Below are 25331 nucleotides of genomic sequence, written 5' to 3'. Positions count from 1 at the left end.
TCCTAGGAAACGGGCCTATGTAATCCATTGATATGAATTGCCATGGTTGTGATGCCACTTTATGTTTTTCCCCCATCGGCGGTCTTTTAACAGTGTTATCCGTTTTATTTTTCTTGCATTCTAAACAGTTTTTGCAATACAATTTTATCTCTCCTGACATCCTTGGCCACCAATAGCGTTCTCTAATCCGATCTGCTGTCTTATCGTACCCTAAATGCGCATTTTCATCGTGAGCTTTTTTAATTATTTCTGCTTTTTCATGTTCTCTTGGTAGGTATTTCCATTTATATCTTCCATCAGTGAATCTAGTTTCTTCTTTTACATATTTGTATATTCTATCTCCATTGACCGTATACTCTTTGTAGTTTTCCGGATCCGTACTAATTTCTGATTTCAAAAGCTCATACGAATTGTCTACATTATGTAATCTAATAGTACTAATTGATCGCGATAATGCATCAGCCGTAGTGTTAAGTGTTCCTTTCCTGTATTCTAAGCAAAAATCAAATTCTTGTAATTTTAAGGACCATCTAAGTAATTTAGCCGATTTTCCACTAAATTGCATAAGCCATTTCAAACTTTCCGCGTCGGTTATTATTTTAAAATGTGTTCCATCAATGAAATGTCTAAAATGTTCCACGGCCAATAAAACCGCCAAACATTCGCGCTCTGTTGCACAATAATTTTTTTGTGTAGCACTTAATTTGCGTGAGAAATAGCAAACTGGTCTTGACCTATCATTTTCGTCCTTTTGCATTAATACAGCTCCAACTGCCTTATCGGAGCTATCTGTCTCAATTATAAATTCTTTACTGAAATTTGGATTAACTAAAACAGGCGGTGATGTTAAAACTTCTTTCAGTTTCCTAAGCGCCCACTCGGCTTCTTCTGTCCAAACAAAACGTCCCTTATTTTTCTTGAGAGTGTCTGAAATTGGAGCTACCATGTCGCTGTATGCCTTTATAAACCTTTGATAAAATGCTCCCATGCCTAATAATCGTCTAACGCCTTTGATATTTTTGGGAGATTCGTAATTTAAAATTGGCGCTATTTTATCAGCGTCAACACAAATCCCTTCTTCGCAAAGGATGTAGCCTACATAATTAACTTTCTTTTGACAAAATTTAGATTTTGTAATACTTATTGTCAAACAAGCAGCCCTTAATCTGTCACTTACTAATTTTAAAAGCCTAAAATGTTCCTCCAATGTTTTCGCCGCTATGATTACATCGTCCAAATAGGTAGATACCCATGGCTCTAAATCGTTTCCTAGTGCTATCCTCATTAGCCTATTCAAAGTTGCAGGACTGCCATGTAGTCCGAACGGCATCACTTTAAATTGGTACAAACCTCTAGCTGTCCTGAACGCAGTTTTATCTCTTGATTCTTGATTGAGGGGAACCTGCCAGAACGCATCTGACAAGTCAATAACCGAGAAGTATTTTGCAGAACCTAATCTTTCTAACACACTATGTAGACCTGGAAATGGATAGTAGTCTTTCTCTGACATTTCATTCAGCTTTCTGAAATCTAAGCAAATTCGATATTGACCAGATGGCTTTCTAACTGGAACAATATTATTCAACCATCGTGAAAATTTGCATGGCTCGATTACATCAAGTTTTATCATTCGGTTGATTTCCTTTTCTACCTCCTCTTCAACTTTCGGTGACATTTTTATCATTGGTAATCTTTTTGGTACTGCATTCGGTTTCAACCGGATTTCATGCTCAGTAAGAGTTGTTCTTCCTATTTTCCCATTAGACGTATTGGGGAAACTATTGATAATATCAACCAATTGTTGCTTTTGATTTAGTGATAGGTCATGCTCCGTTTGAAGCGTCTCTACCTTTACTACTGCGTCTGTCGGTATATCGTACGTTGGCAACTCAAGAGAAATATCTTCCACTTCTGCTACCTCTCGCGATTTTTGATCTCCTGGTATTAACTCAAAATTAAGTATTTGTGCTGTTTTGCCATCTACTAAGGATATAGGTGTGAACGAATTGTTTGCCTTCCGTAATGCTGGTTCTATGTGAAATATATTCCAGAAGTCTATACCTAGGATTAGATATTTGCAAATTTCTGGTACTATTACAGTTGGAACTATGTGGGTCACCGAGTCAAATGTGTAAGGAATGTTAGAATATCCTACACATTCATGTGCCGTCTTATCGGCGGTGCTTATCTTCATATTTGTCGGAAATATAATAAGACCTAGCATGTTGATTAGATCTAAGGAACTTATCACTGAAATTGCAGCACCTGAATCTAAAAGAGCTTCGCAAGTGATCCCTAAAATATTGACATATATATGTGGGCATTTGGTAGTGTTTACCGCGATTCTGAATATCCTATCTTCAACTACATTCAAATCGATTGGGGATGTTTTAAAATAGTGCTGGGAATGATTACCCCATGTCGTTCCCATGCTTAGTTTTTTTGATTTGAAGGTACGAATAAATTATTTTTATCGTCGTTCTCTTGTTGAGTATTTGTGACATGAGCTGAAAAATCATGGTAATCCAGTTGATGGACTGGATATGCCACATATTGTAATCCACTTTCTGGTTCACACAACTCTAACACCTGTATATTATTTGTAGATTGCCCTCTTTGACTTTGAAAATTATCAATTGGTTTTGCAAATCTATTTAACACTGGTCCTGGGTGGTTGAGATTCAGTGTTGACCTATTACCGGTCTGGGAAAGCGGTCTGGTAAACATTGTCTGATTATTGTGAGCGAATGCTAAATTAGGCTGACTTTGACTGCGACTGTTCATTAGTCTTGAAGGAACGGATGATTTATTCATTTGATTAAAACCGACGTGATTTTCGCAAGTATTAGCTGTTCTCCCTGGGTTGCCACACAAATGGCAAAATACGGTTTTCTGTTCTGGACAAATATTCCAAAGATGCCCTGCTCGATTGCAGTTCCAACAAATCGCTCTGACTGTGTTTGCTTGATATGGAACCCTATACATAATCTGATTTGTATTCCTATTTACTGGCTGATTTGATATCAGCCGCATCATGTTGCTTCGATTGGGTGTCATAGTATGTATTGCCTGATCACCTGTTACTTGAATACTATCTACCAATGTTAAATCTTGTATTCGTTCACACATTTCAGATTCTGTACGATGTTGTGGATAAATAACGTTTACGGATTTACTTGTCTCCTGTTCTTTTTTCTTTAAGTTTTGATCTTCGGCATCTATTTTTATGCAAAGTTTGATAAGATGTTTAAGATTCCTCACTTTTACTAATGCGAGATCTTTTTTGTATGGTGCTCGCATGTTTCTCCAAATTATTTTAAATTTTTCCTCTTCTGCCAATTTCTTGTTCAAGTTATTATTCAATTTTTCTATTTCAGCTACAAAGCTGACAAAACTCTCACGTTCCTTTTGCTTTCGCTCTTGAATTCTTTCTTCAATTCCTAAATCCTTGTTCGGGTCACCATACATGGTTCTCAGCATTTTGCAAATTTTATTCCACGATGAATATGGATAGTAGGCGAAATACAGATCTTTTGCTGGTCCCGAAAGTAATACATAAGCATATTTTTTCAAAACTTCTGACGGTACCCTATGATTTTCTGCGAATGTGTCGACACGTTTGATAAATTCTTCTACTGTTAATCCTGATTTTCCATTGAAATCTATTCCCCATTTTTGTATTTCCCTATAGAAATAGTGGTCATTTGTTGTGCGTCTTTGTATTGGGTTCGGCGATCTTGGATTATTTCCTTCGTCTACGTCTGAGCTACAGTCTATGAAAACGTCCTCTTCTTGTTCACTCTCTGATGAGGATATTTTACCAATCACTGAAGATTGAACTTGTTCTTTTGGATTAAACCAATCCGGGATGTTTGTTTTGTCTTTTTCTACCGTAGTAATACTGAGTGTAAAAAAGTAATCTTTTACAGCTTTGCTAACCATTTCTTGAAGTTGCTTTGGATTAATGTCCAACCCCTCATTTCTTCTATTTCTAGTAGCTTCCACACCATTTCCTAAGATATTTATGGTATCGTGGCGTTTTGGATTGTCTTTGTTCGAAATCTCGTCGTTTATTATTGTCTTTTTGATTGCACCTGTCTTTCTGGTCCACCGTTCAATCTTTGATTCAATTCGCTTGAACAAATCCGTCCTAATTTCCTCCTGATCCTCACTATTGCATTTGCATCTACCGGTTCGATGAAGGTAATGAATAAGTCGCGAAATTAATTTGTGATCATACTGCATCTGCAACTGTTCCTCAATACTGTCTACCGTTTGTGCTATTATATCATATTCTTCCATTATATTGAACGGGCCCGGAATTATTATACCCTCTCTAGCTTCTTCTTGGAATTTTCTCCTTAAATCTCTCTTTCTGTTTTCCAGATCAATATTCGTGCTCATACGTCTTATCATAAGCTCATAATTAATTTCTGATTCCGTTAAGTGGTCTGCTCTCGGCAGAGCTTGTACGTTTGATGCCATTATGTAGTCGAATTCAATTCCCCAAAATTTAATAATATCTATCTTTAATAATCTCTAACGAATTCAATGCCCTAAAATTAAATAATATCTATAACCAATCTTTATTAGCTTTTTCAGCTTACTATATCGAATTCACATTAACTAAAACTACTATAATTAAATTTCAACGATATAAAAAAAAATATGGAAACAAAAAAAATGAAAAAATTGTAATCAAAATGATCGAGCCAACTATGCTGGGCGCCAAAATGTAAGGAGTGTTTTGGAACAAATCCAGCTTCCTATACCGAAACCGACTTACGCGCCAATCTGGATAAACTTCCAGATTGCCAGCTTGGTGTTTTGCGCCCGACTAACTACCGAGAATGAAGCTCAGGGCAGGTTCTGTGGATCACTCGAATGTCCGATCGAATACTCTCAACACTACCTCAATTTCTCTCTCTAACGCCAACGAATCAAACCCGATCAAGTTGTACACGAGTACGTATCGGTATGCCGAATCTGAAATTTAATCACTTCGAATCTAAATCAACACGAGTCCCCCAATAACCCAACTCTTTCGAGACAGTAATTGTAGCAGTAATACAAACATTAGGTTTCCAAGTTGACAATGTATTGTAGATTCTCTCTGGCTTAATGCTACGGGGTCTACGGATGAGCCCTAAACCTAACCTGCTTGGGTGTGTGTGTGTGGCTTAACCTATAGGTACCTTTGCTGGGGTTTTCGTTGCGGCCGTTCTCCTCCTTGCTGATACTGGGTTCTTGGTGCGGATGAATCGATGTCGGCAATCGAAGTGAACGCCCACGTGCCAACTGGGCGGGACGAGATGGTGTACACGTGCGAAATCGGGTCGCTGTCAAAGCGCGACCACGCGGTGGCTGGGGCTTTGTTCAATCCTAACACGGATAGTGGGAACGAAAGGTACGGCTACCAAATCAGGGATCAACCGTACGTTCACCGTATTCTAGCATTCCGGCCGATCACCGTACGTTGGGTTTCCCTTCAAAGACCGGTTCTCAATGTCGAGTATCACGTGGATTAGTGTGGCCTGTGTGCCGAGATTTCAGACTTCTTCTCACTCGCAAGGTTGCTTGGAGATTTCCCACCGTTTTCCTGGGAACAAAATTATTCCAAACGGAAAAGCCACAAATTCGTGGCTAATAGAAGCCACATGTTAAAACACACCCAACTTTTATCATAAGAAAACTTTTCCTACCTTTTCAAAATTTCAACCGTATCACACACTTTTAGAATTTTAGAATCTCGTTATAATGATTTTTAATGGACCTAGTTTAGGAATTTAAACAATTAAATATATAATTTGTGTTACTAGGCATTAACTATAGTTTACACTACCTTTCTAGTCACTATCGAAACGTTAAAGTAACTTTTAGGTCGCAGGTTTTGATAACTACCGATCACGATTGAGCCAAACTATCAAGTGATCGCGTGATCTAACTTCGAAGTGGACAAAGGTCTATTTCTTGACCTAACTTACGAACACTCCCGCGGAATTCCTGGCGGAAGTTAGTGAATTTTAGCAAATGCCTAAAGCGTTGTCTCTTTCACCCTTATGTCCAACTGACCCGACCTATCCTTCTATCTCATTCTGTAGATAGTTTTTTCATAACATTTCGTTCGCGATTTATCCATTCGGACTCCCAGATTTTGGCTCTGACCGTAATTGTAAAACGTCCACTGGTATGAATATTCATTCCATCTTTTAATCGTGCAGTGTTCACTGTTCAAGTGACATACTGGTTTTCTAGGTGAATTCGATTTAGTAAACTGGTATACTAATCTCTTGTCTCTCAATTAGAAAAGTTCTCGTTATCAAAAAATAATACAGTAAGTACGCAATATTTGAACTGTTACAGTTTTTTAAAAAATTTCGTGCATGAGATTCATACATTGATAACTTTTGAAACGTGTCTTTACATTGCATATAAACTATATAACAAACTGTGCAATAAAAATCCTATTCGACTAAATGCTGATGTCATATTAGAAATTTGGAGACAGTACTCGTCGATAGCAAATCCTTCCGCACGCGATGGCATATGAGCAAGTCAAACCACCTTCCTTTTGCCAGTGGAGATATATCAGCTTCCACACTGATATTCTTCCCTCCCCCTTCATACGGGAGCTTGGCAGAAGGAAGGTCGTGCGATATGTGCCATCACAAATATTGCCCTCCGTTCGCTTTCAAATCGACTTCTATAAAACATTCTTCATGCCTGCCGTATCCTAACGGAACTATCAATTCTATACTTTCGCCTCTAATGCTATCATGAACATGTACGTCCAAGTTTGGAAGATGATATTAGCATTTCCATATCATTGTATATAACAATATTTGCCTCAAAGCGGCAAATATGCATTTTTCCCTTTAAATTGCATTGTTGAACAGTAAAGCTGCCACAACTGAGAAATCAAAAATCGTATTGTTTTACTATACAAATACAATACAATCCATTGTATTTTGAACAGTTTTGTTCGGATATTTCAACAATATATTAACCATACACTCTATTGTGTGACGAAAAAAATGTATGGAAAAATCTCAGATTTTGTATAGTTACGATACTTAACAACCCGTACATTCTATTGCGAAATCTTCATTTACATTTGAGTAAATGGTTCATAACAATGCATTCTAATGTTTCTAATGTTTTATGGTTTCATTTACAATACAATCTATTGTCAATTTAATGTTATTAATAGTAGTGTTACAATAAATTGTATTGTTATTCTACTGTATTTTTTATTCGGGTACTTGCACAAAACTTCACGCGGCGAATGACTGTCGAAAGGTACGGCAGCGGCAAACGATACACCGCAATGCTATTCACCCATAAGAATCAAGTAAACGAGGTGCAGAAAGCTCGGCGGTACCTTTCATGAAGGGTTCACCGCGTGCAATTTTGAGAAAATCAGGCAATATAAAAAACTGGTATGGTTAAAATTTGCCGTGTTTTACTTTTTAGCGCTAGTGTTCATTCCGAATGGCTCCTAGGCTCGCTCCTAGGTGGAAGCACTACATTATTTATTTAGGCTTTGGTCCGATTCGTGAATCAAAATCGAATTACACTTAAAAGTGACAGTACAAAAATTTCCAAATAACCCTGCTCGCAGAGCAAGATTACTTTTGACAGATATTGAATAATTTTTGATAGATGTTTTGTTGGTCTTGCTGGGTAGCACCAGCCATTCTATGAGCGGGGGATTTCATAATTTCCGAACTGTCACTTTTAAGTTTAATTCGATTTTAATTCACGAATCGGACCAAAGCCTTAAGGCCGGCGCACAATGGATCCGGAAAGCAATCCGGAAATTTGACAGCTAGTTTAAATGCATGCAATTATACGTACGAACGCAGAATGCATCCGGAGCGGGTTTGCAGTTGGGTGCTAAAATGTACTAAACGCAAAGCCGACCGCAAAGTCATCCGCACGATTTGAACGATCCCAAACTTTGCGGACAAGCTTACGTAAATATGTAAACAAACCAAGTGTAGTCGGTTTCTCGCTCGGAACATCATTCTTCTTTTGCGGTGCTAAATTGTTACCTGTGAAGATATCGGAGGGGTTTTCCACCAAAAAAAAAGTGGTATTAAGCAGCAACATCTAGATAAACATTAGCAAAGGTAACTAATTGTTGACAGGTGAAAAAAAGTCGATTAAAATGCCATTAATATTTGTAATTTTTGATTGATTTGCTTCATTTTTGCACTTCATCATTGCACACGTACAGGCTTCTAGTTTTTGGAAATAAGTTGGAATCGGAAATTGTCCCCGTGTCCGGAAATATCTTGGGAAGTGACTTGGTCAAATGTGGCCAAATTGGGTGTTTATTACTAGTGAAAGGCACTCCAAAAGTTTCCACAAACAATTAAGTCGTAATCTCGGATTCCACGAGACTTCCAGCACCAGCCACAAGGTGGTCAGCTGAGTCGAAACAGAACTCTAGAATAATTGTGCCAAATTTGAGCCAGTGATCCTCCGGATAAATTCCAACCACGAAGACATTTCCAATTCTAACATCATCTAAATACTGATTCATTTATACAGCTTGCAGCTAATATATTTGCAAAAGGTTGCTCAGGAACTAACTAAGTTGTTGCAGTAATGTTTAAAAATAATCTACATCGTGATTCTAAAGTTTGTGTGAAATTGTCTTTCAGATGGAAACCACCAAAGAAGCAGGTTTAAACGAGAAAATAATATCTTTTGTTAGTGAGCATCCCGTTCTTTATGACAAAGGTTCACGGTCGTATAAGAACAATTCAGCACGGAATAAATTATGGGCAGTTATACAGTTATTTTCTGTATTCATTTGATGTTATTAATTATCGTTTGCGAATATGCAAGTGCATGAGCGTAAACGTTTTCATTAAAGTGCAGAAGATCAAGGGTTTAATCCCATGTTCATCAGCTTAATCCTGGTTTATGCTTCGATTTACTCTGCTTTTTTCAGCATTTTCTTTTTTGTTCATAATAACTTATTTTGATTCCAAATTTTAGTAAAAGCATTGACAACAAGGTGGAGGACGCTTCGTGATCGGTATGCAAAGGAGCGTCGAGAGATAGAAGTTTCGCAAAGATCAGGAGCAGAGCCTACGGATTATACTCCTTGGGAATATTCGGACCAGATGGATTTTTTGAAGGACCATGTTAGTCGGAGAGCGTATGTATAGATTTTATATTATATATAAAAACTTGTAACTAAATAGTCAAGTTAATCTGTTTCGGCTTTTTCCTCATTTTCTTACCAATGTGTTAGTCATTGCTTTTTGAAGACAGCATACAATATTGTTTTTAAAGCTTTTTTTTTATCGAAGCTGTGGGAGTGGTATCCACTCGCCGGTTTATGTGGATTTATAATAATTCTCACAGAATTTCAAAGCCCGTAACGATCCGACAGATCCCATCCCACTTTCTGGAACTTTATGTAATTTGGGAATTAGCGTTTATACAAAGCAAGTGAATTGAACAAGTCACATGAATTGAACGTCTAAACACCTCCGTTCAATTCACTTGAACAAAAAGAAAGCTGAATATGTGCAACTTTTGGCAAGTCAATTGAACTCAACTGAGTAGATCAATTCACTTGCTCAGTCTAAACATAGCATTAAGATAATTTAGTATCATAATGTTGATTAAATTATCATGAATTTTATGAAACAGTTGATTTACTTCCACAAGTTTATGCTACGTTTAGACACGGCAATTCAAATGAATTGAACGAAGATGTTTAGACGTTCAATTCAAGCGACTTATTCAATTCACTTGTCTTGTCTAAACTTAGCATTACGTTGAAATTGAAATCCCCTAGACCTCATATTGAATGGCTGGAAGAAGATATACCGTTGTCGGGGGTGACAATGGGTCAAATGGGGCTGAGAATGGGTAATTATTTCAACTACTAAGAATGTATGTAGAATAAATTTAAAGTATCTGAGAACAAGAAAAGGATTTTGAAGGATTTTGTTACCCGACCTCCAGACTGTCGGTGAGAGCGATGACTTATTCTCACCCCCAGACCCATTGTCACCCCCGATGACGGTAACTAAGCAACTGGCAAATTAGCATATTACTTTCTGTGTCACTCTACACTAGATCTTCCCGAGTCCCCGAAGTTTGAAAAGTGCCCTCAGGTAGCTGAATAACATGTTACAAGTGTATTTATATTCTGAAAATAGTATTTTATATAGATAATGGAATATATAGATGAGCGAAGATAAATCCTCTGTCTCCAAACGAACTCTTAAACGTGTCTCTAAACGAGCATGACGTCACGATTTCAATGGAAACGTTAAGGGCTGTGACATCATATGCGCGTGTGCACGAGCAAAAAAATCGACTCAGCCATGCTTTCGCTCATCTATAGATTCTCTATAGTATTTTGTATGCTTACTCTTATTCTACTTTTTAACACGTTTCAGAACTACCAGCAATTACGATACCGGCACAAAGGAGCTGGCGAACATGGTAGAAGAATACCTAGAGGTAGAAGAAGGTACACCAGAACCACCGCGAAGCTCGATGTCCAAGAAACGCAAGGCGGATGTTCTGGATGATAAAATGTCTGCGGTCTTAGACCGTTTTATGGACGAACAAACTCAACTGCGGCATACTCATTTCGCGCAGCTGGTGAATGCAAAGCTATCAGCCATGCCGATCGATAAGGCTAATCGTTTGGAAGCCGCTATTCTAAACATCTTATATACAGTTGAAGAAGACTAAAGCTTGCTATCTATCCAACATATTGCCCTTATAAGGGCGTATGACAAATATTTGTCACTGCAAATAATTATTTGAAACCAAGCTTTCATTTTTTTTAAACAGAAATACCTAGAGAAAAAATGCTAATTTTTTATTTCTTGTCAACAAAACTAGAATAAGATACCAAGTTTTTATTTAAAAAATAACTATAAAAGAAGATGCTTGAATTTAATACTTGTTGTAGGGTAAGTGTACAGGTATCGGTCATGGCTAATAATTTGGACAACTTTGCGAATGAATCTCTAAACAAAGGACTCTTTGAGAGGCTATAAATAAACGGTTATTTTCGATAAATATTTGAAAGACCCAAGTGCCAAATAAGGCACTAAAGTGGCCAAAGCGGGAACAGTTTCCCTAGTATATTTTTATCCTGAATGAAGAAACATATATCTGAAAAATGAAAATTATTTTTGCATTACCGTAGAATTAATTTATTCAGACTAAGGCCAGAGAGAAGTTAGGTCAGTTAGAGAGAAGTAAGGCCAGTACATATAAGTTATCCTCTCTACTTTATATTTGGCCAACCAATTTTTTTTTCAGATATTTCCGACATAATGATTGTATGACCGACTCACCGCAGTCGTCCGATTTTCATAGTTAGTTGGTTACCTGATTCCAACTGCTTATAGCGTATTTTTCGAGCACATATTTATCCTTAACCGATTTGCTAGCAACAAGTTGGACTTGAAAGGGAAACAGACAAATATAACTGAATATGAATAGTTGAACTTATTCTGCTATTATGCTTTTTACTTTTCTCGTACTTATAGTGTTATGTCGACTTAGCTCGACGAATTTCGATGATGCCTGTTCGTGTGTATATTTATGAACATGTACAATTTTTAATTGGGGGCCCTCTTTAGCCGTGCGGTACGATGCACGGCTACAAAGCAAGACCATGCTGAGAGTGGCTGGGTTCGATTTCCGATGCCGGTCTAGGAAATTTTCGGATTGGAAATTGTCTCGACTTCCCTGTGAATGTGAACAGCGTGAATAAAATGAAGTGCAATATGAATGAAGTGAAGTGCAATAAACGGTTTTTTCAAAACGGATTTTGATTTATTTTCTAGATTTGTACCGCAAATTGGAAACTGTTTTCTTTTTCGCTTCCATCTCAATCCGTACCATTAATGTTTAATCGGATGAGTAAATACATACTCACTTAAAAGATTTCTTACTTCAAATGCTCTTTGTGAGCTGTTGTTTCCTCTGTGTAGCCCTGTCAAGCTCTCAAGTGGAGAGCACTCGTTTCTCCAGTCTCCAGGCCTGATGACTTCCCCTTCCTCATTGACAGAGTCCGTAAAGCATGGTGGGCAGTATGCATGGCAACTATTAGTCATTAAAAAGTTGTGTAGAACGACAGTTGCTAACACGACTTTTTCAGCATTATGCGGCTCCATAATAAGGGATTTTTAAAATCCTCCAACGCGCGACTAGAATTCCGAAAGTGTTTTCAATGGTGCGCCTAGCACGTGAAAGGCGCTTATTGAAATTCTCCTGCATCGGTGGAACCATCTTTCCCGGGTATGGCCGCATCAAGTTGCGCTTTAGAGGAAACGCAGCGTCTCCCACCAAAAAGAAGGGCAGCTCCACAGTAGACCCGGGCAATAAAGATGCTGGTGGAAGGTTCAGATCATCTTTAAACAAGCGTCTGCCAAATTCCGAATTCGCAAAAACGCCTCCATCACTATTTCCCCCGTAGGCCCCGACATCAACAGCAATAAATTTGTAGTGGGCATCACAAACTCCCATCAAATTTATACTGTGATGCCCTTTATAATTAAAAAACAAGGACCCACTGTTAGGAGGGCATTGAATATTGACGTGCTTGCCGTCAACTGCGCCACAGCAATTTGGAAAATCCCACAACTGGGAAAAACCGTCCGCTATCTGCAGCCAATTGTCAACAGTCAATTGCGGCAAGAACTCGTCCTTTAATGTGTCCCAGAGGACTCTGCACACCTCGTAAACAATGGACCTAGCAGTGGATTCTCCTATTTTGAAGCTCCAACTCATGAACGGTATGCTTGGACCATGAGCTAGATACCTGATATGGGCAAAAAGAATGTTGATTGATAATTTTTCGTGTTCCGCTTCTAATATAATTAAATTACTTACACGAGTGTGAAAAATAGCCTAAACGATGGAATTAGCGAAGCTCTCATAGAATATTTCTGCAATCGAACCACGATTACATCTAGCAAATGATCGAAAGTTTCTGGGGTCATCCGTGTGGCCTGTACAAATTTTTCCGGGTGTTGCCTCATAACCTCGAAATTAATTTTGTAGAATCCCATATTTTCTCGGTTTTCCAGCAATGGGTGTACCCACCACCTCCGCTCGGGTGATGACCACTGGCGGTACTTTTGGTGTAGCCGAAACAGCTGGAATAACTCGATTGCACGCGTGATATCCATTAGGTCCTGGTATATCGGATCGAAATGAACTAAAAACAAACATTTACAAACACTATTTAATTCGATGTCAAATAACCGGATCAATTGTGCGTAATCCATCGGCTTTGCGTGCGGACAGCGGTTTAGAACAATCCGGATTAAATTTAGCACAAACCGCAAACTCAACCGCAATCCGGACCGGATACATTGTGCGCCGGCCTTTAGTGTATGCCAACAAAAGATATTTCAAGCAAAATTTTTCATAACGACGTATATAACAAAAGTAAACAAAACGGGGTTTTTAATACAACGTGACAATCACACGCGGCTTTATATAATACGCATCGATTTTACTGATTTCAGATCTTAAAATTCTTTAATTCGATCTTTTTGCGAATCGACGTATGTAAAAATTTCTATTTTTGAAGTCTCACTGTTACATACGTCGCTTTAACATATGGGAACTGAGAGCGACCTATGTTACAAAAAAAGCAAAACAAAACAAAACTGCAGTTGCGTCAATCGTGCAACTATGGAAAACCGACCAATGTACACCGACGTACGTGTAGCATACCGGTGTATGTATAATTTTATCGCTTTTCACAGTGAATTTGAATGAACTGAGCTTTGCTGTGAAGCACGCTTATTACGTGTCATGTAATGATGCATGCCAGCGGAAAAAAGTATTGAAAAAAGATTTAGTTTTAAAACAGTTTTAGAAAAAGTTTTGCCAACTTTCTGCAAAGGATTTCTCGAATCCTCATAATTGTTACATACGTCGTTATGAAAAATTATGCTTGATTTTAGTTACTACACGGTTAGATAAAAGTACCTAATATTAGGTACTTTTCACTCAAATCAGGGGTTCAGTGTGGGAACCCAAAATTAAGTAATTTTTTCTCGGATTTACGCAAAATTCACTTAATATTAAGTAAAATATACTTAATTTTAAATTGAAACTAACCAAAAGTTACGTAAATTTCACTCAACTTTTGTAAACATGAGATTACCCAACGTTGGGTTCCCACACTTTAATGCCCTTGTTGAGTGGTTTTGCTCTTCATTTTATGACAACAAAAGGAAGAGGGAGGGAGATGCAAGAGAAAAAAAGTACCTAAAATTAGGTACTTTTTTCTAACCGTGTAGATAAAGATTGTCGCTTCGGTTCCCTTTGTTCTGCTGTCCGGAACATGTTGGGTACCAAGCTGTCAAATCGTATGGATTTTCCTTCTTTGACATTTAGCTCCCCTATCCTCGCCAGCAAAAGATGTTCCGGACAGCGACGACAGCGACAATCTTTATCTGGTAACTAAAATATCTTTTATGCCAACGCCATCACTTAGTGATATTGAGTTTTTATGTTGGGTTTTTATGTTGCAATAAGGGACCGACTGTTTACTTCGATGACATTTACTTCCAGGGTGCAGCATCCGTAAAAAGTGTAGACAGCAACCTTCCGTGCACCATGTTTACGGTACGTTGTACGTTGTGGTTGTGGTGCGCTGAATAGCGCTTCGCGATATATTATAAATTCAGTAGAAAATCGAATTATAGCCGCTATTGAAATTGGATTTTTCTCACAATCCATACGTTAAACCTAATTTCGGAAGTAGTGCGCTGTAGAGTCCTATAAGAAGAGTAACGTCATGTGCCACGTTTGACAGGTCTCCTGCTCGTTTGGAACGCGCATTTGTATGGAACTGACAGACGATTCTGTTCCAATTCTGACACTTGACGACACTGTTATTATAGTCACTGTAGTGCGCTGTATAGCACATCACCAAATGAAAACAGCGCACCACTTCCGAAGTTATGGGCCAAACACAATTGGTACGTTTGCGTGCGTTTTGACAGTTTTCCCATAGGAAAACTGTCAAAACGCACGCAAACGTACCAATTGTGTTTGGCCCATTAGGTTTAACGTACGGATTGTGAGAATAATTCAACTTCACTATCCCTATCTATATTCGGGGGAGAAAGCGGAGCATCTGGATTTGGTTCTAAAATGTAAAAATCAGTGTTAATTTTCTACCACCTTTTTATTATGGCGAGGCAATTTTTATGCGCAATTATGTTTTTGATATTTTATCAAAATCAAACACGATGTGGTATGCTTGAGATACCTGCTTGATTATAGGGACTCGAAAAAGAATTTATTTGCCGTAACTAACCGAATAGCATTAACGATTGCGCCCTAACACCGATTCTAAGCTTCGATGCAGAGTACACGAACATTGTTTGCCAGTGACAGGCATATGCGAAAGCGGCCATTTTGGGCCAATCGAGCACTGAGAACTGTCAAAATCTGAGCCAAATGAACATCGTTATTGTTGCAGAGTGAAAGCACCTCACACACTAACTCAAGTAACCTTCCAAATTTACTCCACATCCAGAACAAATCAAATCCAATTCCAATCCAAATCTAATCCAAATCCAATCCAATTATAATCCAAATCCAGTAAAAATCCAATCAGAATCCAATCCAAATCCAAATCTAATGCAAGTCCAATCCAAATCCATTTCAGATCCAGAACAAATTAAAGATAAATCCAAGTTCAATCCAAATAAAATCCAATTCAAATCCAATTCAAACCCAAACCAATCAAATCCAAATATAATCCAAATCCAAATCCACATCCAATTCAAATCCAAATCAAATCCAAATCCACATCCAATTCAAATCCAAATCCAATCCAAATCAATTTGAAATCCAAAGCAGATTAAAGCCAAATTCAATCCAAGTCCAATCCAAATCCAAATCCAATCCAAATTAAAACCAATCCAATCCAAATCCAATACAAATCAAATCAAAATTCAATCCAAATTCAATCCAAATCCAATCCAAATCCAACCCAAACCAATCCAGATCCAATCCAGATCCAATCGAAATCCAATCTAAATCCAATCCAAATCCAATCCCAATCCAATCACAATCCAATTCAAGTCCAATCCCAATCCAATCCAATCCCAATCCAATCCCAATCCAATCCCAATCCAATCCCAATCCAATCCAAATCCAATCCAAATCCAATCCAAATCCAATCCAAATCCAATCCAAATCCAATCCAAATCCAATCCAAATCCAATCCAAATCCAATCCAAATCCAATCCAAATACAATCCAAATCCAATCCAAATCCAATCCAAATCCAATCAAATCAATTCAAACTCAATCCAATTCCAATCCAAACCAATCCAAATCAATCCAAATCCAATCCAAATCAATCCAAATCAATCCAAATCCAATCCAAATCAATCCAAATCCAGTCCAAACCAATCCAAATCCAATCCAAACCAATCCAAATCCAATCCAAATCAATCCAAACCAATCCAAACCAATCCAAATCCAATCCAAATCCAATCCAAACCAATCCAAACCAATCCAAATCCAATCCAGATCCAGTCAAACCAGTCCAAATCCAGTCCAAACCAATCCAAATCCAATCCAAACCAGTCCAAACCAATCCAAATCCAGTCCAAACCAATCCAAACCAATCCAGATCCAGTCAAATCCAGTCCAAACCAATCCAGATCCAAGTCAAATCCAGTCAATCCAAACCAATCCAAACCAGTCCAAACCAATCCAGTCCAATCCAGTCCAATCCAAACCAATCCAAACCAATCCAAACCAGTCCAAACCAATCCAAATCCAATCCAAATCAATCCAAATCAATCCAAATCCAATCCAAACCAATCCAAATCCAATCCAAACCAATCCAAACCAATCCAAACCAATCCAAACCAATCCAAACCAGTCAAACCAATCCAAACCAGTCAAATCAATCCAAATCCAATCCAAATCAATCCAAATCCAATCCAAATCAATCCAAACCAATCAAATCCAATCCAAATCAATCCAATCCAAATCAATCCAAACCAATCCAAACCAATCAACCAATCCAACCAAATCAATCCAAATCCAATCCAAACCAATCCAAATCAATCCAAATCAATCCAAACCAATCCAAATCCAATCCAAATCCAATCCAAATCCAATCCAAATCAATCCAATCCAATCCAAATCCAATCCAAATCCAATCCAAATCCAATCCAAATCCAATCCAAATCCAATCCAAATCCAATCCAAATCCAATCCAAATCCAATCCAAATCCAATCCAAATCCAATCCAAATCCAATCCAAATCCAATCCAAATCCACTTCAGATCCAGTACAAATCAAATCAAATTTCAATTAAAATTCTAATTCAAATCCATTTCAGATTCAAATCCAAATTAAAGCCAAACTCAATCCAAATCCAATCCAAATCCAATCTAAATCCAATCCAAATCCAATCCAAATCCAATCTAAATCCAATCCAAATCCAATCCAAATCCAATCCAAATCCAATCCAAATCCAATCCAAATCCAATCCAAATCCAATCCAAATCCAATCCAAATCCAATCCAAATCCAATCCAAATCCAATCCAAATCAATCCAAATAAAATCAAATCAATCCAAATCAATCCAAATCAATCCAAATCAATCCAAATCAATCCAAATCAATCAAATCCACTTCAGATCCAGTACAAATCAAATCAAATTTCAATTAAAATTCTAATTCAAATCCATTTCAGATTCAAATCCAAATTAAAGCCAAACTCAATCCAAATCCAATCCAAGTTCAATCCAAATCCAAATTACACCCAGGTTTTTTTACACGGTTTGGTTTTAGTCGTTTAAGACCTTCAGCGTCAATGAAACAATGAGTTAACCCCATGGAAAAATTCACAAAAAATCAAAGAAAAATCAGGTGGTATTTAAAAAGCTCTAAAAATTCGAGTTAACCGAGAAATTAATGAACTCCAACCGCGTAAAAAAAAAACCTGGGTGTAATTCTTTATCTAGTGCATATTCAAAAGTGGTAAACATAACAGGTAGGTATTAAATTGAAATTATTTTGGGGAAATGACGGCTTTGGCAGGTTTTGTTTTATTATTGTCAGGGGGGTTTTCTATAACTAATCATGCTCAAATTTGGCCTAAACATTTTTTGCATATCAAAGAATATTGTGGCCAAATTTCATAAAATTCTGTCACCAAAAACCCCCCTGACAATAATAGAACAAAACCTGCCAAAGCCGTCATTTCCCCTACGTTTCGATACCTGAATTCAAATTTGTTACGTATTCTAAGGTCGACCACAAATTTAAAAGTGCAGTATCGTTTATTAATCATTGAAAATATAAACGGTTTCTAATAGGCAGCGTGGCCGAGTGGTCTAAGGCGCTGGTTTTAGGCACCAGTCAGAAATGGCGTGGGTTCGAATCCCACCGCTGTCAAATGTATTTTGTTGTTTATGTAGTTATGATTGGAACAAAAGTGTGACATGTTATATAAAGAATTACGAATCAATGGAATGCGTTTATTCCATCTAATTAATGAATTGAACTTCTAAATGCGTGTAACAGTTCGATAATTTGTAGGATAGGTACACTTACTTAAAAACCATACAATTTCAATACTGAATCAATGGCAGGGCATCTAAGAAAATTTGATTGAAACTCTAAATCAACAAAGTGGATGTGTTTGTAACAAAATTATCTGTAAATTTGAACTGCAGGTAATTATTAAATATTTTATCGAAATTTTATGTTATACAAACTTATCGGATTGTATATCAACTCAATTCAAATGGGGCGCAGGGATGTTATCGATCATTTAGTAATCTGCCTTCGATCATTTAGTAGTTTGTCAATAACTCATTCCAGAGGCCTACTTTCAAAATATATTGTATGGTGGACTTTTAGTGCGAAGGTTTTTCTACAACTCTTCTTAACAGGCCGATGTTCGAATTCCACTATTAAAGGAGTTACGGTGCTAGTTGCTATACTCATACTAAATGATAACAAAATATGCAATCATTTAGTCTAAGTTACTGCTACTAGCGATATAGCTCCGTTATTAGTGAAATTCAAACAACGAACTGTTAGGGAGAGTTGTAGATAAACCTTTGCACTAGAAGTCCACCATACAACACATTTTGAAATTTAGCCTCTGGAATGAGTTATTGACAAACTACTAAATGATCGAAGGCAGATTACTAAATGATCGATAACATCCTTGGGGCGGAGTTTGTCTTGTCTTGTAACAAATATCAGAAATAAACTACAAAAAAATTGGAGATACCGGGGATCGAACCCGGGGCCTTTCACATGCAAAGCGAACGCTCTACCACTGAGCTATATCCCCTCGGTGGGGAGGGGTGACCCCAGGTGCAATGCGGCACCCAGCCATTATATACCGGCCAGTGGCGGCTGTCATCACTCATCACTGTTACGGGATTAGTATATAATTTATTCATTCATACATACATAATTGAATATAGATAAGGATTGAAAGTTGTTCGGATAAAGAGATAGAATTTCTCATGCTCACCATATTTCAACCTTTATTTTTTCACAATTGAAGAAATTGAAGGTTAACTGGTCGGGGCTCTGCCAAACCGCACCAAGTCGGCTTTTTTACTGACTTGTGCTATTTTGTTCGCAAAAGGAAAAGGAAACCCTTTTTATATCAATGCGTACGAAAATTTGCTGTATATATTTATACGATTTGAAATAAATTAAATCTTTTAAACACAAGTTTAGGCAGAAAATATGATTTTTTGTTGGTGCTTTGTGCCATTTGGCAGATCCCGGCCAACTAATAGTAATAAGCCCTGATTTGTGAATAGGATCTCTCAAAACAAAGGCGACGCGACTGTGATTTTGTCGCCGTTAGTATGGAAGCGTAAATGGAACATTTCATGAAAGCACTAAAGGTAAATACAATATGTAATATCCATCTAATACAGCCAGCACGAAAAACAGTGTGAGATTGCGCACACCAAAACAATTGATAAATATTGTTTGCAGCATTTTGACCAGCCAAAAATAGTTTAATTTTAAAGATTAATTGTCAGATGTTCAGTCGGAGGATTTGTAGTTGCGGTGAATTGCACACTTCTTCCATCACATCTGTACCTATGAATCGTGAAATATATTACCAGAAGTGTCTTCAAATGCCACTTGGTCGGGGTTCTATGCTAAATTGCAACAAGCGCCAATGAAAAACTACCAAATTTGCCGACATAAATTTTCATGTAATACTTCGAATGTATCATAAAAATCGTATCGGAAATTCCTCAGCCTCGTAGCTAAGGATATCCTACAACAAACGTATGCATAAATTGACACACAGTCAAGTCACACACAGTCACAAGTCAGCACCACGACTCAATTGTTCCAACAAACGTACATCGCACACAATATGGTACCTATCCTACCCACTTCACTTCTAGATTTCCAATAATTTTATCTTTCCAATTGTGCAATATTTAAAATATGCTCTGGCGAGATTAAAACATAAGAAGGGGATATAGCTCAGTGGTAGAGCGTTCGCTTTGCATGTGAAAGGCCCCGGGTTCGATCCCCGGTATCTCCAATTTTTTAGCTCAAAGAACCAAACTGCATTTGTGCTTTGGGGCGATTCAAATATGACGTCCACTACTTTTTTGAGACTTTTACACCTCCCCCCTCTTCCTTTGACACATTTTTTTGTATACCTAGTATATGTACTGTCCCGAAAATCTTGGACCCCATCCCCCTAAAACCTGTAACATCATTTTTGGATCATTCAAATTGCCGCCTTCTTCATCTTCATGCACTTTCGAAAGAAAATTAATTCAATTAACTGTACCAAAATATTGAAGCACAATTTTGCGTTGTAACAAATTATTCAAGCAAAACAATTTTGTTCAATAAACTCAAAATTGGAATATTCAATTGTCGAATAGTTAATCACCCTTTTTTTTGAACTGTAAGGAAAAAAGATTAAGCGATCCTGCCAGGAGTCGAACCTGGAATCTTCTGATCCGTAGTCAGACGCGTTATCCATTGCGCCACAGGACCCAGCTGAATGCTGTCTGATGACAGACAAACCAATGAAAATCGTGTGTACACGGAGAGTAACATATAAATTTCTGACTTCCAATCTCACACACACACATACACTTGCTATCCACTCAATATTAAATGATTTCGTTGAATGTTCTCTCAAGAGAATATACTCACTGCTCCTTCTCGTGACAGTGGATTTGTTCAACTCTGTAAACCTGTAGGCATTATCTATAAGCTGTAAACAAATATATTGGGATGCGTGAACGACGACAACGAAATAATGCATATATGAACATGATATTCTTACTGGGCAATTGTTCGCATGTTTATTGACAAATGAAAGGCAGATATGAAACTAATTCCTATTTATTCCTATTTACTTTACCGATACTATACTTTTCATAAATGTTGTTTTCAAGATACCTAGAATTTGACACTTTTTCGTATGAATTTTCCTCATTTTAGTGTTAATGTTTTTTTTCGTAATGTGAAAAATAGAAACAAAATCGGTTCATGTACACAGCAGCGCAGCTCAGCCTTTCCATATCCTACTTTTGAGGTTTCGTTTTAAAATAGTGAATGTTCCAAAGATGTTACCAGCATGACAAAGGTGGCCCAGTATTACCTCTACAAGCTCTTGAGTTTATCACTCAATAATAATAATCACATCTAAATGTCAACCGACTGACCTGTTCCTGTTAACTACACAACAACAACAATGCAGCGTTTCTGGGATTATGTGTGTGTATCGTTACTCTTAATTAATTTCTTATCTCCCATTATGCGATGGTGTTGGTGGTGGCGAAGAGACATCCAAAAAATTTCCCATACCGGGAATCGAACCCGGGCCTTCTGGGTGAAAGCCAGATATCCTAGCCACTAGACCATATGGGATGTTACGTAAATGATATTCTAATTGTGACCTGCCATACTCATAAATAGAGCAAACCTATATTAGCACGAAAACAATTGCCCCACGCGTTTTTTCATTAGTAGTCCGGGTAACCATAATCGGTAAGTACAAGAAAATGGGTCTCCGGGCCTTTCATACAAACTTTATTCTTGGAGTGAAATGATAGCTGTACAACTATGGGTGGGATGACCATTCGTACTGTATTTAATGGGACAGTCCCGTTTTTTAGACTAAATAGATTACGACTAGATTGTGCTGTCCCGTCGTAATCTAAAAAAAATCCACAATTCGTCCCGTTTCTTCGAAAGTACTCAAAAATAATATTCAAACAAATTCAATATTTTAGGCAGGAATGTAACACAATATATAAATAGAGTGGGCGAACCCTATAACAAAGTGTGCGATGTTATGTTATTAGTGTTGGTTTTTAAAGAATGTTATTTATGCCGTTATGTAGGGGAACGGTTCGCCACTTCATCTCATAGCTCCTATTTCAATCCCATCAAAAACAAAGCAATGGAAAGGAATTTGGTTTGTTTATTATTTTTGTGATTTTTTTCAGCAGTGAGCACGCATGTTGACAAAAATAAGCGTCGAATTTGGTGCCGTATTTCTTTGTTTAGCGATGAGATGGATATATGTACAGTGAGATGGAGATCGGAACATTTCCCCTATATTGCATGGATCGACTTTTCTTAAGGTTTTCAACAGTTAATGACAACAGGTGACAACGGGATTTTTTTCATTTCAATGACTCTTTTCGGATTATTTCGAAGAGCCAATTTTATCTGGGTCATTTGGCATAATTTTGAAATGCAACAAAAAAGTGAGTCATTTGGCCCGTGGCCAGTGGTATATGGACAGCCCCTAACGGACATTTGGCACTATTTGGAACTGTTAAAGGGAAAGGGTATTGTGATGTATATTTTCACATAATTAGGGTAGATCGATGATATGTTCTGATAAATTTAGACTGATGTAACAAACGAAATGGCTACTTCCAAGAAAGGGATCACATCCGTCATTGACTTATACCAGAAAAACATCTAAAAAAATCAATACCCCGGGCCAACGTCCTTAATTAAATTCATCAACTTATTCCAAGAAAACGCCTACTTCCAAAAGACGAATCACATCTCTCATTGCCGTATTCTGAACAAACTTCTATTTTCATAAAACCAATCACTTTTAATTTTGAAGAAGGGATCAAATCGTCCATTGCATTTTTGCGGGCAAACGCCTACTTTTAAAAGCAGGTATCACATCCACCATTACCATAATCCGTCCAAAGCCCACTTCTAATGAAGGGATCACATCCACCATTGCCTTAATCCAAACAAACGCCTAATTTTAAAGATAAGGAATCACGTTGGCCTAATCCGGGCAAGTGCCTTCTTTTCAAGAAGTGATCACATCCACCCTTGCCTTGATCCGAGCAAACGCCAAATTTTAAATAAGAGATTTAATCCACCATTTCCTTAATCCGTGCAAGCGCTCCATACTAGGCTAATGCATGCTTTCTTTGAAAGGATTGTGTATTTTATTATGTTATATTCACTATTCAGATTTTTTTCAGCACCACTTAGAATAGTAACTTATTTTATGAACAAACAAAAATTATACCAAATGACCTGCTCCCAATTCAGGACACGGCTCAACGTCAATAAAATGAAGCGCAGGGACAGACATTCTATATATAATTTCCAGATTAAGTTAATTTTCGATTTTTTTTTTCCTGCGAAGTAAGTGTGTGTCCCTAAAAAGCCGGAACGAAGTTATGACGGCGACTCCCCGGACTGGAAGAGGCAAAATCATGGCTTGCTGCTCGCCGATTGACACGCTGATGTGTGAATCTATTATAACACGCTGAAGGCATTTTACTCAAACCCCACAGTAAGTAATTCTATTTTTTTTTTTCAAATTTGCTTTACCACATATTTTTCAATCGATTGATTCTTTTCGAAACATTAGGAACCATTGAAAGTCTTTTTAAATATTTTGAATATTTCGAAATTATTCACTGTAAAGAAAATGACGACACTTTAAAAATAATTTATAAATCAGCAGAACAAACTCGAGTTGAAGGCAATTTTAAACCAAGCAAAAATTTGTTCGGATTGCGGTCCTCCTGTACTTTAAGGCTAGTTCACAGATCAGGAGCATGTCTGCAAATTTCGCTTTCATATGTGTGGGCCAGAGCGTTAATGAATAAAGCTTCCAATGAATGATTAAATTTGTTATGATTAAATCATTCAACTCTATGATTAAAGATTATGATTAATGATTTATTCATTTTTGTCAATGAATAATGATTATGATTAATGATTAAATTAATTTTGACAATGATTAACGATTATGATTAATGAATAAAACGTTTGAAGTATGATTAATGATTACCGATCGTGATTAAATGTTGACACAATATGTGTATGATTAATGATTAACGATCGATATGATTAATGAATAATGATTATGAATAATAAAATTAAATGATTTGCATAGTGATCAATAATCAAGTAACCGTTGGACAAAATTATGTTTGTTTACCTTTGAAATTGTATGATTATGATTAAAGATTAATGAATAAAAGCGATGTATTCAATGATTAATGAATAAACTCAAAACAATCATGAATATGATTAGTGATTAATGATTAAATGCAAAAATCTATGATTAACGATTAGTGATTAATGATTGAATCGTATTTTTTGTATGATTATGATTAATGAATAATGATTAAATAACTCATTATTCATTAATCATGATTAAATATATGATTAATCACTAATGCTCTGGTGTGGGCAGGATTTATGGGATTCCGCTGTATAAAATTAGAATTTCGGTCCTAAAATTCAATCCGGTGGAAATCTCTTCTGTTGCTGTTAATCTGAGACTGTTAATCAGCCTGCAAATTATTATTATTATTTGTTCTACTTTTTGCAACGAAATTGCGTTTTTGGAAGCACAAGGGAACAAAATCAATGGACAAGATTCCCGGGGTGTGAGGATACTTTCAGTGTCATTTAAATCAATTTCGATCAAAAAGGACTGGCAATTGATAAGATCTGACATATATTCATATGCGCCAAACATATTAATAGAAATAATTAAAATTACGTTTTGATAAGTGAAGTGAAGAACTGATTCAAATATTAAAATTCACATTAATAAAAAAAATACTAATGCTCTTTTCTTGTTGAGATTCTCTTTCATTCTTATCTGTAGATTTCCATCACTTATATTCATGAAAAAGGGTTTTAGCCCGAGAAATAAATATTCTCTCCCTCGTAATGCTCTTTTCGCATTTGTCTTTTGACATTTTTTAGGACCTGCTTTAGGCAGACCTGGGTGGTGCGGATAGAATCGATTTGGTTG

The 25331-nt window shown here is 37.1% G+C and overlaps 2 protein-coding genes and 5 non-coding genes across 8 annotated transcripts; 3 read left to right on the top strand and 4 right to left on the bottom strand.

Annotated features, from left to right (window-relative positions):
* Window positions 1–8003: 8003 nt before the first annotated feature.
* Window positions 8004–11319, top strand: LOC134227796 (uncharacterized). 2 transcript variants are annotated; one of them, XM_062709474.1, is made up of 4 exons: window positions 8053–8132; window positions 8670–8721; window positions 9010–9172; window positions 10431–11319. In XM_062709474.1, the coding sequence occupies exons 2-4, from the start codon at window positions 8670–8672 to the stop codon at window positions 10729–10731; spliced, it is 516 nt and encodes a 171-aa protein (XP_062565458.1). In that variant the 5' UTR covers window positions 8053–8132; the 3' UTR covers window positions 10732–11319. The 2 variants fall into 2 exon arrangements, 1 of the variants encoding a protein (XP_062565458.1); XR_009983763.1 differs by lacking the exon at window positions 8670–8721 and having other exon boundaries at window positions 8004–8132; window positions 10431–11313.
* A 48-nt stretch (window positions 11320–11367) lies between these two features.
* On the bottom strand, window positions 11368–13359 carry LOC134221746 (uncharacterized). Its single transcript, XM_062700932.1, has 3 exons — window positions 12889–13359; window positions 12570–12817; window positions 11368–11453 (listed from the first exon to the last, which is right to left on the bottom strand). Exons 1-3 carry the CDS (start codon window positions 13284–13286, stop codon window positions 11368–11370), a joined length of 732 nt encoding a protein of 243 aa, XP_062556916.1. The 5' UTR covers window positions 13287–13359.
* Window positions 13360–18365: 5006 nt separating this feature from the next.
* Trnal-uag (transfer RNA leucine (anticodon UAG)) lies at window positions 18366–18445 on the top strand. Its single transcript has one exon. It is a non-coding gene; the product is annotated as a tRNA-Leu (tRNA).
* Window positions 18446–19283: 838 nt separating this feature from the next.
* On the bottom strand, window positions 19284–19355 carry Trnaa-ugc (transfer RNA alanine (anticodon UGC)). Its single transcript has one exon. It is a non-coding gene; the product is annotated as a tRNA-Ala (tRNA).
* Window positions 19356–20516: 1161 nt separating this feature from the next.
* Trnaa-ugc (transfer RNA alanine (anticodon UGC)) lies at window positions 20517–20588 on the top strand. Its single transcript has one exon. It is a non-coding gene; the product is annotated as a tRNA-Ala (tRNA).
* Window positions 20589–20982: 394 nt separating this feature from the next.
* Window positions 20983–21055, bottom strand: Trnar-acg (transfer RNA arginine (anticodon ACG)). Its single transcript has one exon. It is a non-coding gene; the product is annotated as a tRNA-Arg (tRNA).
* An 810-nt stretch (window positions 21056–21865) lies between these two features.
* Trnae-uuc (transfer RNA glutamic acid (anticodon UUC)) lies at window positions 21866–21937 on the bottom strand. The gene has a single exon. It is a non-coding gene; the product is annotated as a tRNA-Glu (tRNA).
* Between the last annotated feature and the right edge of the window lie 3394 nt (window positions 21938–25331).

This window comes from Armigeres subalbatus, chromosome 3, assembly GCF_024139115.2.
Source record: "Armigeres subalbatus isolate Guangzhou_Male chromosome 3, GZ_Asu_2, whole genome shotgun sequence".
NCBI classification, from domain to species: Eukaryota; Metazoa; Arthropoda; class Insecta; order Diptera; family Culicidae; genus Armigeres; species Armigeres subalbatus.
The sequence above is the reverse complement of the archived record's forward strand: the minus strand, read 5'-3'. Positions and strand labels throughout refer to the sequence as shown.

Coding starts and splice junctions, on each gene's coding strand:
- LOC134227796 (XM_062709474.1), top strand. CDS start 8,670: ATGGAAACCACCAAAGAAGCAGGTTTAAACGAGAAAATAATATCTTTT. Junction 8,722..9,009: donor GAAAATAATATCTTTTGTTA/GTGAGCATCCCG, acceptor TCCAAATTTTAG/TAAAAGCATTGACAACAAGG. Junction 9,173..10,430: donor GACCATGTTAGTCGGAGAGC/GTATGTATAGAT, acceptor AACACGTTTCAG/AACTACCAGCAATTACGATA.
- LOC134221746 (XM_062700932.1), bottom strand. CDS start 13,286: ATGGATTACGCACAATTGATCCGGTTATTTGACATCGAATTAAATAGT. Junction 12,818..12,888: donor AGGCTATTTTTCACACTCGT/GTAAGTAATTTA, acceptor TGCCCATATCAG/GTATCTAGCTCATGGTCCAA. Junction 11,454..12,569: donor TATTCAATGCCCTCCTAACA/GTGGGTCCTTGT, acceptor TTCCCTTTCAAG/TCCAACTTGTTGCTAGCAAA.